This window comes from Balaenoptera musculus, chromosome 19 (genome assembly GCF_009873245.2).
Source record: "Balaenoptera musculus isolate JJ_BM4_2016_0621 chromosome 19, mBalMus1.pri.v3, whole genome shotgun sequence".
NCBI lineage: Eukaryota > Metazoa > Chordata > Mammalia > Artiodactyla > Balaenopteridae > Balaenoptera > Balaenoptera musculus.
The window spans coordinates 10,782,941-10,799,230 of record NC_045803.1 but is presented as its reverse complement, the minus strand read 5'-3'; the positions used below and the strand labels follow the sequence as shown (position 1 = coordinate 10,799,230).

General features: G+C 58.8%; 1 protein-coding gene across 1 annotated transcript; it reads left to right on the top strand.

The window, feature by feature from the left end:
* Positions 1-5,319: 5,319 nt before the first annotated feature.
* On the top strand, positions 5,320-14,898 carry BCAM (basal cell adhesion molecule (Lutheran blood group)). The gene is made up of 15 exons (XM_036834479.1): positions 5,320-5,475; positions 7,376-7,497; positions 8,072-8,300; positions 8,398-8,468; positions 8,698-8,794; positions 8,895-9,077; positions 9,577-9,713; positions 9,982-10,138; positions 12,109-12,224; positions 12,326-12,467; positions 12,639-12,775; positions 12,955-13,099; positions 13,190-13,334; positions 14,234-14,351; positions 14,445-14,898. Exons 1-15 carry the CDS (start codon positions 5,394-5,396, stop codon positions 14,448-14,450), a joined length of 1,887 nt encoding a protein of 628 aa, XP_036690374.1. The 5' UTR covers positions 5,320-5,393; the 3' UTR covers positions 14,451-14,898.
* The last annotated feature ends 1,392 nt before the right edge of the window (positions 14,899-16,290 follow it).

Here is a 16,290-nt window from a genome sequence, read left to right as displayed (position 1 = left end):
GAAAAAAAAAAAATTCCTGGACCCAAACCCAGATCTCCAAGGCAAAAAGACCCCACATTTCCTTGAGAGTTATTTATACACCCAGTCTTCCCACAATCCATTCTCATCCCTCTCTCTTTCCTCCGTGCCTCTTGGGAAACTTCTTCCAGAGGAGCAGTAGAAGTGTCTCCCGAAGGGACCCAAGCCTCCCTCTGCCTAAGTTTAAACCAACTGGCATCCCCTGAGCCCCTGCCCTGTGCCCAGTCCCAGGCCACGCAATGCTGGGCATGTGGCAGTAATCACTGCCCTCCTGGGGCTCACAGTCCGGTGGGGGAGACAGAACTGTCCCCAGACCGTGGTGACACAGAGTGGGCAAAGCTGGGATGAGGGCAGCCCAGGGGGCTGCAGACCCCGCTGACCCAGCCTGGGAGGTCAGGGAGGGCTTCCAGGAGGAGGGAATGTCTAAGCTGAGTCTGAAAAGATGAGAAAAAGGTATTTCAGTGTAAACAGAGCATGGACGCATGCATCATGGATTTAGCTCCAAGCAACAGAAACCTCCCCTGGGGCAGGAAGGGAATTGATTGAGAGGACTCGGGATCACTCAGATTCCCAGGAGTGATTAGAGAACCAGGATTGGAAAGTGATCAAGAACACCACGAGCAGCTGGCCTCCAACCAGAGCCCAGCCACGATCACACCACAGAACCCGTCTGATGAGGATACACTGGTGCCCCAGTGACCACTGGACCTTGGTCATCTCTCTGCCTCTGCTGCCCCAGAAACGGGCTGTGTCTGCTAGCTGTTACGTGGAACAAATCACGCTGAAACTTATTGGTGAACAACAGTAATCATGGTTGCAGTGGGCCAGGATTGGGGGAAGGGCTCAGGATCTTGGGTGATTCTGGCTCAGGGTGCGATCAAGTGGCGCTTGCAGCAGGGCAGCTGGGGGCTGGACAGACATCCCTCTGCAGTCTCAGACCTCTCTCCACGTGGCCTCCACGCTTGCTAGTTTGCGCTTCCCCACAGCATGCCGGCCTCAGGGTAGTCAGACTGCTTACATGGTGGCTGAAGCCTTCGCAGAAAGTATTCCAGTGACGCAGGCAGAAGCTACATGGCTTTTTCTACCTAACCTTGGGAGTCATGGAGCGTCACTTTGTGCCGCATTCTAATGGTTACATGCGAGTCACAAAACTGCACAGGTTTAAGAGGAGGGGATATAGACCCCCATCTCTCAGTGGAAGGAGTGTCAAGATCAGGTTGTACACAAGTGTGTGGGGGGCGTCCCTGGTGGCGCAGAGGTTGGGAATCCACCTGCCAATGCAGGGGACACGGGTTCAAGCCCTGGTCCGGGAAGATCCCACATGCCGCGGAGCAACTAAGCCCGTGCGCCACAACTACTGAGCCTGAGCTCTAGAGCCCGCGAGCCACAGCTACTGAGCCTGCGTGCCACAACTACTGAAGCCTGCGCGCCTAGAGCCCGTGCTCTGCGACAAAGAGAAGCCACCGCAGTGAGAAGCCCGCTCCCCACAGCTAGAGAAAAGCCCGCGCGCAGCAACGAAGACCCAACACAGCCAAAAATAAAAATAATTAATTAATTATTTATTTAAAAAAGGAGTGTGTGGGATGAGAGCTATTGTCACAGCCATCTTTGGAAAGTAGAATCTGTCCCAGCTGCCACAGCAGGAATAGATTAGCCAGGCTCTGTTTATTTGGCATTGCTAGCACCTGATTCCAAAGTATAGCGGGATTCGCCAAGCTTAGGTCACCTGAGCTACAACGGAAGCAGGAAAGAAACATTTGTCCTTACTGGTTTCAACAGAGGGTAACAGGCTTTCGGATGGCAGGGATTCTTTTTAATGTGGGAAGGGGATGCACATGTTAGTCAACCCTCCCTCCAAAAAGCCCATGACCGTCCACCCCTTTGAACACTCAACATCAGTATGTATCCTTTGCTCTACACTTACATTTTCTTCCCCCAAAAGTTCTTTTTTTTTAAATTTTTTTTTATTTTTGGCTGCGTTGGGTCTTCGCTGCTGCACGCGGGCTTTCTCTAGTTGCGGTGAGCGGGGGCTACTCTTCGTTGCGGTGCGTGGGCTTTTCACTGTGGTGGCTTCTCTTGTTATGGAGCACAGGCTCTAGGCACGCGGGCTTCAGTAGTTGTGTCTCCCGAGCTCTAGAGCACAGGCTCAGTAGTTGTGGCGCACGGACTTAGTTGCTCTGCAGCATGTGGGATCTTCCTGGACCAGGGCTCGAACCCGCGTCCCCTGCATTGGCAGGAGGATTCTTAACCACTGCGCCACGAGCGAAGCCCCTGCCAAAAGTTCTTATCTAAGCTCTCCCTGCACAACTGACTCTTGTACAACCAAAAATGCATCAATCACACTGCTGCCCTAGACAACAAAAAGTTTCTCTTTTTTTCTTTTCCTTTTCAACCTGATGAGGGGAATTTATTCTTAGTTTTTCTCATCAATATTTTGTTATGTTCAATGTACAGATATTTACATAAATATATTTAATCATCACTATCATTTCTTTTTTTTTGACAATGCTGCGTGGCTTGTGGGATCTTAGTTCCCCAGCCAAGGATTGAACCTGGGCCCTCAGCAGTGAAACCTTGGAGTCCTAACCACTGGACCACCAGAGAATTCCCTCATTTCATATTTTTGATGCTCTAACAAACCCGGAAACTTTCTGGGACCCAGAACTTTCCTGGGAACAAGATATGTATATTTTTATCAACACAAACTTTCAGTAGTTACATTTTCCAATGCAAGTCTGGAATCCTTGGGGAATAGACATTCCCCCTCCAAATGTGTCATGATTCCTATATTCCACAAGCTGTGAACCAGTTTTAGAGTTAACCATCCCACGCTACAGTGTAAGATAATGGGATAAACATAGAGAAAAGATAGGATTTGTTAATTAAAATGTATAAGTATCTACACATGGGACAGCATGGATGGAATTGGAAAATTCATTGATTCCACAAATACTTTCTCAGCTTCTCCTCACGCCAAGCACTGTTCTAGGCACTGGAGATATAGTGGTGAACAAAACCAAGTTCCTGTTCTCTTGGAGCTTCTGTGCAAGACAACAAAAAATAAATATGTGGTGGTGATAAGTGCTACAAAGGAAAAATGTAGTGAGATAAAGGGCTGGGATAGCAGGAGTTGCTAAATGAGATAGGATGGTCAAGGGAAGCTTTGTGATAAGGTGATAGAGTAGAGATTTGAAGCAAGTCAGGGAAGGAGCTATGGCAGGAAAGAATGTCCCAGGAGAGGGAAGAGCAAGTGCAAAGGCCTTGAGGCTGGAACACGCCTGGCGTTGGAGGAACAGCATGGAAGCAAAGAGACCACTGTGGCAGGAACGGAGCTAGCGAGGGGGAAGAGAGGGGCAGATGGAGTCACGGAAGTAGAGGACCAGATCTAGGACCTTGTGCGCCATGGAGAGCACTTCAGCTTTTACTCTGAGTGAGAGGAGCCGTGGAAGGGTGCTGACCAGAAGAGTAACAGCAGCTCACTCACATTTTAATGGGATCCCTCCGGCTGTTTTGTGGAAATAAATTGTAGGGGACAAAGGCAGATGATATTTCAGTACTAGTTTCTGCAAGTCTGCGAGGAACCGTGCTGGTATTTATGACTTCCCTCCTTCATACACACTCCATAGAATCCTCACCTACAATCTCAGCTGGTTGGACTCTTGAGGAAGGTGGAAGGGAGAGTGCTGATGAGAGGGCACCTAGCATCCCAAGCAGTAGGTACATGAGCCAGGGCCAGAGCAGCAGGGGAGTGGGTGCCTGGGGTCACCGTGTGTAAGCTTGTCCCAGGGACCACTTTTGTCCACGCGCGAGTTTACATGTGCGTCCTGCGATGATCCGGTCCCGGTGGGGTTTGCACGTGAGCCTGTGTGCTTCTGTGTTTGAGCCTTGCAAACCTTCCCTGAGTGCCTGCTCCGAGTCCAGCCTTTGCAGGGCAGTGTTGGGGACACAACAGTGACCGAAACAGCCCTGGCTCTCCCCTAACCGGCTCCCGGTCCAGTGCGGGAGACAGACTTGTCCCCAGACAGAGATGACCCAGAATGGGCAGGGCTGGGGTGGGGGAGCCCAGAGGAGGCACCTGACTCAGCCTAGGGGAGCAGAAAGGGCTTCCTGAAGGAGGGGATGGTGCGGCTAATACTAAAATGTCACCTCTCCCAGTATAACAATTGCTCTCCTGTATGGACAAAGTAGCCTTGACCAGTCTAACCAATAACTCCGAGGCTGACCTGTAATCTAAGACTTCCCTGGTGTCTGACCAGTGACCACCCCACCCCCATCTGATCAGAGGCCCGGGGAACCTCTCCCAGCATGACCAGCTGCCCCCTATTCTGACCAGTGTTGAGGGCTAGCTTCTCCCAGGTAACCAGTGAAATCTCACCCCCATCCCCCAGCCAGCGTCTAGGGATTTTGTCCCAGTCAGGCCTGGCTTGTGAGGAGCCGTGCACAGTCTGATCTGTGATCCCAAGTCTGACCTGTGACCCTTCCTTCTGACCCATGGCAGGGGCTCCTCCTCCCTTCCCTCAGGTGCCCTGGCCTCCCCCCACCCCCACTCACCTGCTACTGCCAGCCTGATTCTCTTCCCCTCCCCCCAAAGTTGGGAGGGAGTGAAGGGAAGAGAAAGAGAGGAAGGGGGGGTGGCATTCCTGGGATTCCCTGGATGGGGGGAAGAGAGGGAGGGCCCTACAGAGGAGAGCAGAGGAAAGCGCACCCCACGGCCCCAGTATCTATCACAGAGGCCTGGGCAGACCTGGGATTTGAAGACCATTAGATACAAGAGATTGAACTGGTGGGTTCCAGGCCACTGGTCAGACAGGAAAGCAGCCTGGTGCACTGGCCACTGGGGAGGCTTCACAGGGCATACTGGGAGAAGCTGTTCTAGGCCTCTGGTCAGGCTGGGGACTGCTGGTTGGACTGGGGAGGCCAGTGCAGGCCACTCGTTGGACCGGGGCCAGCTGTTTTAAAACGATGAGGCGAGCCCAGGCCACCTGCCATGGGGGGAACGAGTCCCCCGGTCAGATTGAGGGGGAGAGAGAGGGTCCGCGGTTGTCCAGTGAGGTCCCCGCTCGGGACACCGGCTGGACTGGTCAGTCAGGCCACCCGCCGCGGGCGCTGGTCAGCCTGAGCCTGACACCCCGCGGGCTGGGGGCGGAGGGAGCCCCGCTCCCGGCTGAGCGCCGGGAGGTCGGCTCCGGGCAGTGGGAGGTCCTGGCCCGGCGCCCGGGTTTGGGGGGATCGAGGGGGGCCGGGCGGGGCGGGGCGGGGCTACCTGGGGCGGGGCCTCCTCGCTCCAGCCCTGCGTCCGCCGAGCCCCAGCCCAGGCCCAGTTGTTTCCTCCACTGCCGCCGCGCCCGCCGCCGCCGCCGCCCGCCACCTTGAACATGGAGCCCCCGGACGCCCGGGCCGGGGCGCGCGGGGCCCCGTGGCTGCTGGTGTTCGCGCTCCTGCTGGGGGCGCACCCAGGTATGGCTCGGGCTGAGAGCAGGGGGCGGCCCCTGGGGGCCCCCGGGAAGGGAAGAGGGGAGGGGCTTTCACCGACCCAGGAAGCCTAACCTGGGGACCCCAGGGAGGAGGGATATGGGAGCATGGGGTGCCCCTCCCAGTGAGAGACCTGGGGACAGCCAGGCAGAGGGGCTGGGGATCCACTGCAGTGGGTTAGAGGCGACCTGAGAAGTCGCGGGACCCAGGAGCGCGGGCTCTCCGCTCCCTCCCCTACTCAGACCCTGGGATCTGCCCCCAGAGGTCCAGGCTTTCAGTGGCTGGAGCTTTCCCCGGCACAGAAGAGACCAAAACAGATCTCCCCGCTCAAAAGTTGTCAAGTTTTGAGAGGGTCAGGGACGCTGTGGCTAGAAACCAACAAGTCACATGCATTTGAGGGTTCTCCCCCATGTAGATTCAGAGCCCAGACTCAAAAGGACCCGCCTGCCCCGCCTCCACCTCCATGGGAAAGGGCTGGGGCACCAGCCGTGACAGCGGAACCAAGTGTTTCCAAATGACAGTGCCCCCTTCCCGGAGGCCCCAGATGATAAATCCACACACCTGCATGGTGGTGGGAGGAGGGGAGAAGGCCCTGAGAGGCTGGCAACAGAGGGACAGAGAGATGAGAGAACTGGCGGAGAGAGAGAGCTCTTCGTCTGCCCTTGCTGTCTGCCGCTCAGCCCCAGCCCAGGGCACCAGCTTGCTCCCACCTCCCTCCCAGGGGGCAGGCCTGAGCCACAGGTGGGTGCCTGGGAATCCAGGCCCCTGGCACAAGCATGGCAAATAGTGGGTCCCCAGGGGCAGAGCTGGGCCAGGCTGGGCGGGGAAGGGAACGGAGGTTCTAAGAACTGAGAGCTCAGGCCAGGATGCCAGCCCAGAGAGCGAAAGAGCTTGCTTTCCCGATGCGAGCAGCTCTATCTGCCAGGATCCTGGGACAGGAGTGCCGGCCCTCAGCTCCCTTCTCCCTGGGGACCCAGGATCCGGGGCCTCAACCCTATACTGTTGTGAGGTGACACACTGCTCTATCAAAGAGTCAGAGGGGCCAAGGAGCGGGTAGGGGGCTCGGGCAGGTCTGAGCCAGCCGGTCCCTCCCACATTCCTGAAACCTGCCCAGCCCTGTCCCCCTCACCGCGCCCACACACCCACCCTGCCTCGGCTCCGGCCCAGCCCCAGCCTCCCACCCCTGAGGGAGAGGGCCAGGGGCAGGGCCGGGCCACATGGAGACTGAGAGAGACACAGAGACCGGGAAACAAAGAGATGGAGACCCAGGGTGAGGGACACACATGCAGAGGCGGAGGCTAAGATGAGAGAGAGATGGTTATCCCACATCACTGTGCCAAGCCCTATGCAAAGTGCTGGAGGCAAAGGAATGAGCCCACCCAGCCCTGCCCTTGAGGGGCGTTTGGTCTAGTGAGAAAAGCAAGGACAGACACGATTTGAGCCCAAGAGGATTGAATGGAGGCCACTGGGGCCCTGGGTGGCCCAGGGGAGGAGCGCTTAGTTCTGCAGGTGAAGGGCGAGATGGAGAGAAATGCTGATGGGATCTGAAGCTCAGAGGCGCAGAGATGAGAGATGAAGGGAGAGAGGAGCTGGGTCCTGGGGGAGGAGGGGCTGGGGGCTTGGATCCTGGGGCTGAGGGAGGAGGGGACAGGGGCCTGGATCCTGGGGCTGAGGGAGGAGGGGTTGGGGACCTGGACTCCTGGGTCTGAGGGAGGAGGGGCCAGGGGCCTGGACTCCTGGGTCTGAGGGAGGAGGGGCCGGGGGCCTGGATCCTGGGGCTGAGGGAGGAGGGGTTGGGGGCCTGGACTCCTGGGTCCTGGGGGAGGAGTGTCTGGAAGACTGCCAACTGGTGGTGGTGGGAGAGAGCTCAGTCGCCCTCCCGCAGGTGCCAAGGCTGAGGTGCGCCTGTCTGTGCCCCCTCTGGTGGAGGTGATGAGGGGGGAGCCTGTCACTCTGGACTGCACCCCTTTGGGGGCCCATGACCATTTCGTGCTGGAATGGTTCCTGGTGAGTGCTGCTGGCTGGGGGCCAGGGGATGCCAGAGGGGGGCCTGAGGGTCAGGGCGCAGTGGGGCCGCAGACGTTCATTCCCTCATCAGAGCCCAAAGGCCCCTAGAAGCTCCACCAAGCTGCCTTTCCATTTTACAGGTGGGGAAATGGAGGCCCAGCAAGGGGAAGGCCCTCTCCAGGGTCCCCTGGTGTGCGGGCACAGCCGAGGCTAGAATGAAGAAGTCCCCCTTCAGAGCGCTGGCTCTTGAGAGAGGACATTTAGAGGCAGACACCCAGAAAGCAAGAGCCTGGGGGGTGGAACTAAAGAGAAAAAGAAAAGAATGGGGAGAGACAGGGAGGGAGAGGGAGACAGGTGGGAACAGAGTGAGATGGAGAAAGAGGGAACCAGAGAGAGGAAAATGTGACAACAGACAGGGAGCTGGGGGGGGGGGGGTGGAGAGAGGGACAGAGGGACCAGAGAGAGAGAGAGAACGTGAGGCAGAGGCGCATGGAGCAGCAGAAAGAAAGGGACATCGAGGAGGGAGGGCCCGGCTGGCAGGCGGCCCCCAGCTGAGGCGCTCCCCCGCCCACAGGCCGACCGCTCTGGGGTCCGCCACCGCCTGGCCTCGGCCGAGCTGCATGGCACTGAGCTCCAGGACAAGGTGCACGACTCCCGGGGCCGCAGCCCCCCATACCAGCTGGACTCCCGGGGGCGTCTGGTGCTGGCCGAGGCCCAGGTGGGCGACGAGCGGGACTACGTGTGCTTGGTGAGGGCGGGGGCAGCGGGCACTGCCGAGGCCACCGCGAGGCTCAATGTGTTCGGTGAGTGTCTGGGGCGCCCCCTGCGAGCCGCCCTGGGAAGGGGCAGGCCGGTGAGAACCCCGGGAAGGGGCTCCTGACGGTAACATCTCTCCTGTAGCGAAACCAGAGGCCACCGAGGTCTCCCCCAACAGAGGGACACTGTCTGTGATGGAGGATTTCGCCCAGGAGGTACCTCGGGCCACACCTTGATTCTAGGGTTCTGGGGGCGGAGGCGGCTGGGGACCTGGACTCCTGCATCCTAAGGTCAGGAGGGGCTGGAGGCTTGGGCTTCCACGTCTGAGGAGTAGGGTGCTGGGAGCTGGACTCCTGCGTCTGGCTGGGGAGAAACCCTAAGGGAGGCGGACCCAGACTTCAGGGTCCTGGCTCCGAGCCCAGTGCCGGCCTGTGTCTGCCCCAGATAGCCACCTGCAACAGTCGCAATGGGAACCCGGCCCCGCAGATCACGTGGTACCGGAACGGGCAGCGCCTGGAGGTGCCCATGGAGGTGAACTCCGGTGAGCACGCGGGAGCCCAGCTAGACTCCCCGGGGGGCTGCGGCTGCGGCGGGGGCCGGGGCCGGGCTGGCTGACCGCCTCGTCCTTCCCGCTCTCCCAGAGGGCTATATGACCAGCCGCACCGTCCGGGAGGCCTCGGGCCTGCTGTCTCTCACCAGCACCCTCTACCTGCGGCTGCACAAGGCCGACCGGGACGCCAGCTTCCACTGCTCCGTGCACTACCGGCTGCCCACGGGCCGGCACGGCCGCCTGGACAGCCCTTCCTTCCGCCTCACCCTGCACTGTGAGTCCCCGCCGGCCTCCGACCGCCCTGACCTTGGTTGGACTCTACACATCCCTGTGGCCTGACCCTCCAGGCTGACCCACAACCTGCCACTCCCCTCTGGCCTTCCACTCCCTTCGCTCGCGCTGCAGTTTGTACTGGCTTCTGGCCTTTGATCTCTGAGCTCAAATGGTAGCACGAGCCCCACCCTGACTTCTGACGCCACCCCCCCATAGCACCCTGAACCCCACGGAGTTTCATGACTAAACGTTGTGCCCCGTCCTTTCACACCACATTGGGTCCCCTGCATCTCACACTGACCTGTCACTCACACCAACCTCTGACCCTTGACCTGTTCTCTCAGCCTATCTCAACCTCTGACCTCGGGTCCCTGATCTCAGAGTAAGTGTGAACCTGAGCCTTGAAAGATAGAACCTCTAACCTTTCACTGACCTCTTTCCCTTAATCCAGCCCTGCCTTTTGCCGTTGACCCTGATCGTGAGTCTGCCCTTTGCCTTAGATCCCACAGAGCACGTGCAGTTCTGGTCGGGCAGCCCGTCCACTACTGCAGGCTGGGTTCGCGAGGGTGACTCTGTCCAGCTGTTCTGCCGGGGGGATGGCAGCCCCAACCCGGAGTACACGTTTTTCCGCCTTCAGGTAACTCACCCCATCATTCCCTTGGAGCCGCCAACCTCTGACCCCTGCACCATATTCACCTGCACCAACTTCCGACCTTTCACCTTGGTGGTCCCTGGCTTAGCAAGGCACCTGACCGGTGTGACCCAGGAGCTATCAGGACCTCCGACCTCTGATTTGAGAGAGTCCTGACTCACCGTGATGCCTGACTTGGATGACCCCTGACCTAGCATGACCCTGCCAGCCTAAGGCATCTCCTGAACCAGGTTCCTCATTCCTGGTCCCCCAGGACAAGCAGGAGGATGTGCTGAAAACAAATCTCGAGGGGAACTTGACCCTGGAAGGGGTGCAGCGGAGCCAGAGCGGGACCTACGGCTGCAGGGTAGAGGACTACGACGCTGCCGAGGACGCGGAGCTCTCCAAAACCCTGGAGCTGCACGTGGCCTGTGAGAGTCCCGGGAGAGCAGGGAGGGGGGTGCCTGGCACCAGCCGCCTCCTCACCCTCACCGCCCCGCAGCCTGCCTCCAACCCTTTCTATGGTCCCTGCCCTGGTCCAGATGCCCCAGGCCCCTCCAGTCTCCCACACAAGGCAGCCAGAGAGCCCTTTCCAAAGCACAAAAACCTGACCTTCCTCTGCTTGGAACCTGCCATGGCTCCCCAGTGCTCTCGGGAGAAAAATCCACGTGCCTCGCCATGGCCTTCAAGGCCCACCTGGCTGGCCTCACCTTCGGCGGACCCTTCTCCCGGCCAAGGCATTCTCCCCATCACACCACAAGCTCCTCTCCTCTTTCCTGCGATAACTCCCCATCCTCTCTACCATCCATTCCTGATCAATCTCATGGGTCCCAGTCTTCTAAGAAGCCTTCTCTGTCCACCTGCACCCAAGCCCTGTGTGAAGGCTCTGTCCCTCCTCGACGCTCCTTCCACCTCCCTTCCTGGGGCTAGACCCTGTGCCAGATGTTGGGGACACCTCTGTGAACAAGACAGCCCAGTTCCTGCCACCACAGAGCTCCAGGTCCGGTAGGGGAGACAGATGGTAAACGCTGAACAAGACACTTTGAGTAGCGATCCTGCATCTACTGGGACTAACACAGAGGGACGGGATAAGGAATTGCCTGGCGAGCAGGGATTATTTTACATTGGGGGTGTTGGAGGCTGCATCCCTAGGAAGCAGATCCTGACTGCAGGCAGGAAATTTATGGGGAGTGCCTTGGGATCCACACCTATTGGGGGGTGGGGAGGGGAAGGAAGCAGGATTGGGCAGGGGGGGAAGTTGGGCTTCAGTCTAAGGAAGACCTCGGTCGGCCCCACAGGGCACTTGGAGGCTGGGATATCCCCAGTTAGGGCGTGGGGGCCGGGCCTTTATACGCCCCCACATCAACCCATTATTGGCTGTGGGCTGCCTGGGGGAGGAGGGGACATGACCTTGAACGAGGGGCTCTCTGAGGCTCAGGCAGTTTCCAGAGACGGCTGACAGCTGAGGGCTGACAGCTGACATCTTTGTCAACAGCTGGGGGAACAAATCCTTCAGTGCCAAAGGGGAAGCCTGAGTGTCCACAATAGAGGGTCAGAGAGGCCTCTCTGAGAAGGGGGAATTTGAGTAGGAAACCAAAGAATGGAATCAGAAATACAAAGAGCCAGAAAAAGAGCATTCCAAGCCAAGCAAACAGCACATGCAAAGGCCCTGAGGCAGGACCCAACTTGGCATACTGTAGAACAACAGGGAGAGAATAGGGTAGCTGGAGCTCCTGGGATAAGGGGGGGAGGGTGGGAGATGAGGTTGAAGCAGTGGGCAGGGTCGACCAGGCAGAGTCTTTTGGCTTCATCAAGAAATGTGGCCTTGATGCCCACGGTACTGGGGAACCACCGCAGGATTTTAAGCAGAGGCAAGGGCTGACCAGTGTGTGTTTTGAAAGGACCCCTCTGGCTGCTCAGCAGAGGATGGACCAGAGAGGATAAGAGTCTTGCCCAGTAGGGAGACCAGTGAGGCGGTGACTGCAGCCATCATGGCAGTTGGACCCTGGGGTCAGAGATGGAAAGAAGTGAGAAGACCCATCTGGGGGGGCAGAGCAGAGAAATACTTGATAAAAGGATGGGTAGTACAGAGGAGAAGGCCGGGGTGTGGGTGGTAAGTCAGAGAAGGAGCACCTCACACCTCCAAGGTTATCCATTAACCTTGGGCCCAGACATCAGGTCTGGAGGCAAGTGGTCGAGGTGGGCATGTATTTTGGAGTTAGACTCCTAGATCTGGGCTCGAGGGCCCGGCTGGGAGAGTGGAGAGTTCATGGCGCTGGGGAGAACTTGGCATTCTCTGCTGACGGTTGTCCATTCACGTCTGCACCCCCAACAGCCCTGGAGAGTCCCTAACCGAGTGGGTGAGGGTCCGGGGAAGGTGACAGTCTGTACCCCCCTCCAGACCTGGACCCCCTGGAGCTCAGCACCGGGGAGGAGCTTTCCTTACCCCTGGGCAACAGCACAACCGTGAACTGCTCCGTGCGAGGCCTGCCCACCCCAGCCCTACGCTGGACCAAGGTGAGAGGGAAAGACGTCCCCCCAGCACAAGACCCCCCGCTTCCATCGACCCCTCCCTTCTCTCACGGCCGGCCTGGCCTGCTCTTTCTCTCCCCACCCAGGACTCGGTACCCCTGGGGGACAACCCCACACTCTCCCTCCGCTCCATCACCTTCGATTCCGCCGGCACCTACACGTGTGAGGCCTCCATGCCCACGGTCCCCATCCTTAGTCGCACCCGGAGCTTCAAGTTGCTGGTCCAAGGTTTGGGGGCGGGAGCAGGCTTGAACAGGGGTAGTGTGGGAGAGTGGGGGGCCAGGACCAAACAAGACAGGGGTCCACGGCTGGTCCTTCTCTCTCTCCTCGTTCTCTCTCCCTCTGTCCCCTTCCCCGGGGTGCCTCCCGCTCACCTCCTTCCCACCCCACCACCCCCAGGGCCACCAGAGTTAAGGGCAGAGGAGACTCAGCCCAAGGCAGAGGGCAGCTGGAGGGAAGGAGATGAAGTCAGGCTGATCTGCTACGCACGCGGCTACCCAGAGCCCAAACTCAGCTGGAGCCAGTTGGGCGGCAGCGTAAGGGACCCTCCTCCGCACCCTGAACCCTCTGGGACCCTTCCCAAGTCCCTGCCCCCTCAACGGCCCAAGCACTGTGTCACCCACCCCACGCCCCTCCGCCGACCACTTCCTCTTCACCTCTGCCCTCACCCGAGCCCTTGACCCCGTGAGCCCAGGCCTGACACGAGCCTCCACAGCTAGCAGAGCCAGCCCCCGGAGGCCAGGGCTGGCTGAGCAGCTCCCTGACCCTGAAGGTGACCAGTGCCCTGAGCCGAGATGGCATCTCCTGTGAGGCCTCCAACCCCTACGGGAACGACCGGCACGTCTTCCACTTCGGCACTGGTGAGTAACCACAGTGGTGGGACAGGAGCCGGGTGCGGGGCAGACAGAGCGCTGCTGGCTGACCACCTCCCGCTCCGTCCTGCCCTGCAGTGGCCCCGCAGACCTCCCAGGCTGGAGTTGCGGTCATGGCCGTGGCCGTCAGCGTGGGCGTGCTGCTGTTCGTCGTGGCCGCCTTCTACTGCATGAGACGCAAGGGGCAACCCGGCTGCTGCCGGCGGGGGGAGAAGGGATCTCCGTGAGTGGCCTGCCACCTTGAAATTGACCTCTCGAACCCAACTCTGACCTCACCCCCAACCTCTACCCCAAACCAACCACATCCCCAACTCCAGCGCCGTCGCCAGTAAGGTGCCGTCCCATCTCCAACCTCAGACCTGATCCATGACCATCCCCTCCCCCCTCCTCATCCCCAGCTACAACCCCACCCAACCCATAAGCACCTCCCGACCCACCCCAAGCCCACCTTAACCCCAGTCCCATCCCCAGTCTCATCCCCACCTCTGATCCCAACCCCAACCCATAACTATGCCCAAACCCACCCCAACCCCAGTTTAACCCCATCTGTACCCCAGCCTCCTCTGCCCCAACTCCAACCCCATCTCCAGTCCCAACCCCAAACCCAGCCCATAACCATCACCAAACCCATCCCCGTCTAACCTCCTCCCCAACCCCAGCCATGTCCCTAACCTCACCCCAAACTCCAGCTTCCTCTCCATCCCCAACCCCTCCCCCAGCCGCATCCTCAACTCCAGCCGGTACCCAGCACCAAACGCAGCTTCAGCCACATCCGCATCCCCAAGGCCCCCCTGCAAACCCCATCCCATTCCCATTCCTAACTCCAAACCCATCCCCATCTGACCTCATCTCCAAGCGCAGCCACACGGCCACCCTCAGCTCCAGTCCACAGCCATCCCCACACCCATCCTCCAAACCGACCCCAGCGACATCACCAGCTCCAACTCCAACAGCATCTTCGACCGTGGCCTCAGCCTATCCCCAGCCCCAGTTCCACTACCACCTCCTACCCCGTCCCAACCCGTTCCCACCCATCCCCAAGTCCATCCCCATCCAACACACGCCGTGCCCAGCTCCTTCCCCGGCCGTGACCACCTCCGCCATGCTGCCTCCTCCCGCTAGGCCACCTGGGGAACCTGAGCTGAGCCACTCGGGGTCAGAGCGGCCGGAGCAGACGGGCCTTCTCGTGGGGAGTGCCTCTGGAGGAGCCAGGCATGGGAGCAGGGGCTTTGGAGATGAGGTGCGTGAGGGCCTGGGCACCCTGGTGAGAGGGGACTGCCGGGGGTGGAACAGCCTCTATGGGCCCAGGCTGACCCCTCCATCTTCTCCCCAGTGCTGAGCCCGAGGACCTCCCAGAGGCAGTCACTGAACCCGACCTGGAGTTGGCAGGCACCAGAAAACCAGCCCTGCTCACGCCTCCGCCTGCCCCCGCCTTCCCGGCCTTCCCTCATACCTCTCGGGCCCTCCCTTCCTTCCTTTGTAGGCTGGGCAGGGACCACAGCAGCCCTACCGCTGCTGGGAGGGAGGAGACCTTCCTCCAGGGAGTATGACTCTCCCAGGCCCCAGAATAGCTCCTGGACCCAAGCCCAAGGCCTGGCCTGGGACGAGACTCGAGGGTCGGCTGGCCGGGGCTATTTTTACCTCCTGCCTCCACTGCTGGTCCCCCCACCTGACGTCCTGCTGCAGAGTCTGACACTGGATCCCCACCTCACCCCCTGCCCTGCCCTCGCCCCCTCATCTGTGGACACTGGAGTCTGGAATAAATGCTGTCTGTCACGTGGACACCATCCTGTGGCCAGAGCCTCCTCTGGGGATGAAAGGGGAAAGAGGCGCAGGTGATTCTCCCCTCCCCCCTGGCCCTCCCGCCCCCTTGCTGGACCTCGGGGGAATCTGATGTCATGGAGAAAGAAATGAGAGAGAGAGAGAGAGAGAGAGAGAGAGAGAGAGAAAGAGGTGACTCAGCTGGATGAGGGTGGAAGAGAGAGGTGCTGGGGGTCCATCCAGAGGGAGCTGAGCCTGACCCCTGAGGACCAGTGCCTATTTGCGGGGCGGGGTGCTGCCCCCTTAAGTAAAAGTTCCCAGTCTCTCTTGCCGGAGACCCAGGGGAATTGAAGCTTCCAGAGGAAAAGCTCTCTGAGCCGTAGAGTGGATGGAATTAGGGATTTAGCTGTCTATTCTGAGGGTGGCCTGGTGCCTGCAGCTGAGGACTCCCTGGGGGAGGAGGGGTGACTTGGAGGAACCCCAGTGAAGGGGCCTGGGGCAGGGAGAAGAGAGGGTAGAAACGGCAAGGCCAGCTAGAGAGACTTACTGAGGCAGAGGAAGAGGGATTTGAAAGGAGGATGGAGAGGCTTAAGGGGAGGTAGAGGGATGGACTGGGGCAGCTCAGAGAAGAGAGAGAGCCATTGAGTCAGACAGACAGAGATTTGGGGAGAGAGGCAAAGACAGACAAATACAGGCATACCTTGGACCTATTTCCAGTGCAGTTCCAGACCACGGCAATAAAGCGAATATCACAACAAAGCAAGTCACATGAATTTTTTGGTTTTCCAGTGCATGTAAATTATGTTTGCATTATACTGTAGCCTAGGAAGTGTGCAATAGTGTTATGCCGAAAAAAACAACGTGGGACTTCCCTGGTGACGCAGTGGTTAAGAATCCACCTGCCAATGCAGGGGACACGGGTTCGAGCCCTGGTCAGGGAAGATACCACATGCCGCGGAGCAACTAAATCCGCGAGCCACAACTACTGAGCCTGAGCTCTAGAGCCTGCGAGCCACAACTACTGAGCCCGTGTGCCACAACTACTGAAGCCCGTGTGCCTAGAGCCCCTGCTCTGCAACAAGAGAAGCGACCGCAATGAGAAGCCCACGCACCACAACGAAGAGCAGCCCCAGCTCACCGCAACTAGAGAAAGCCCGCGTGCAGCAACGAAGACCCAATGCAGCCAAAATAAATAAATTTATTTAAAAAACCAAAAAAAAAAAAAAAATGTACATACCTTAACTAAAAAACACATTCTTGTTAAAAACGCTAATCATCATCCGAGGCTTCAGTGAGTCATAGCGGTCACATCAAAGATCACTGATCACAGATCATCATAACAAATAGAATAACAAGGAGAAAGTTTGAAATATGGCAAGAATTATCAACAGAGACACAAAGCGAGCAAAGGCTGTTGG

What these genes read in the sequence shown, in the direction of transcription:
- BCAM (XM_036834479.1), top strand. Translation starts at nt 5,394, where the DNA reads ATGGAGCCCCCGGACGCCCGGGCCGGGGCGCGCGGGGCCCCGTGGCTG. An exon ending in CCTGCTGGGGGCGCACCCAG is followed by an intron (nt 5,476 to 7,375) that starts GTATGGCTCGGG and finishes GCCCTCCCGCAG; the next exon opens with GTGCCAAGGCTGAGGTGCGC. An exon ending in ACACGTTTTTCCGCCTTCAG is followed by an intron (nt 9,714 to 9,981) that starts GTAACTCACCCC and finishes CTGGTCCCCCAG; the next exon opens with GACAAGCAGGAGGATGTGCT.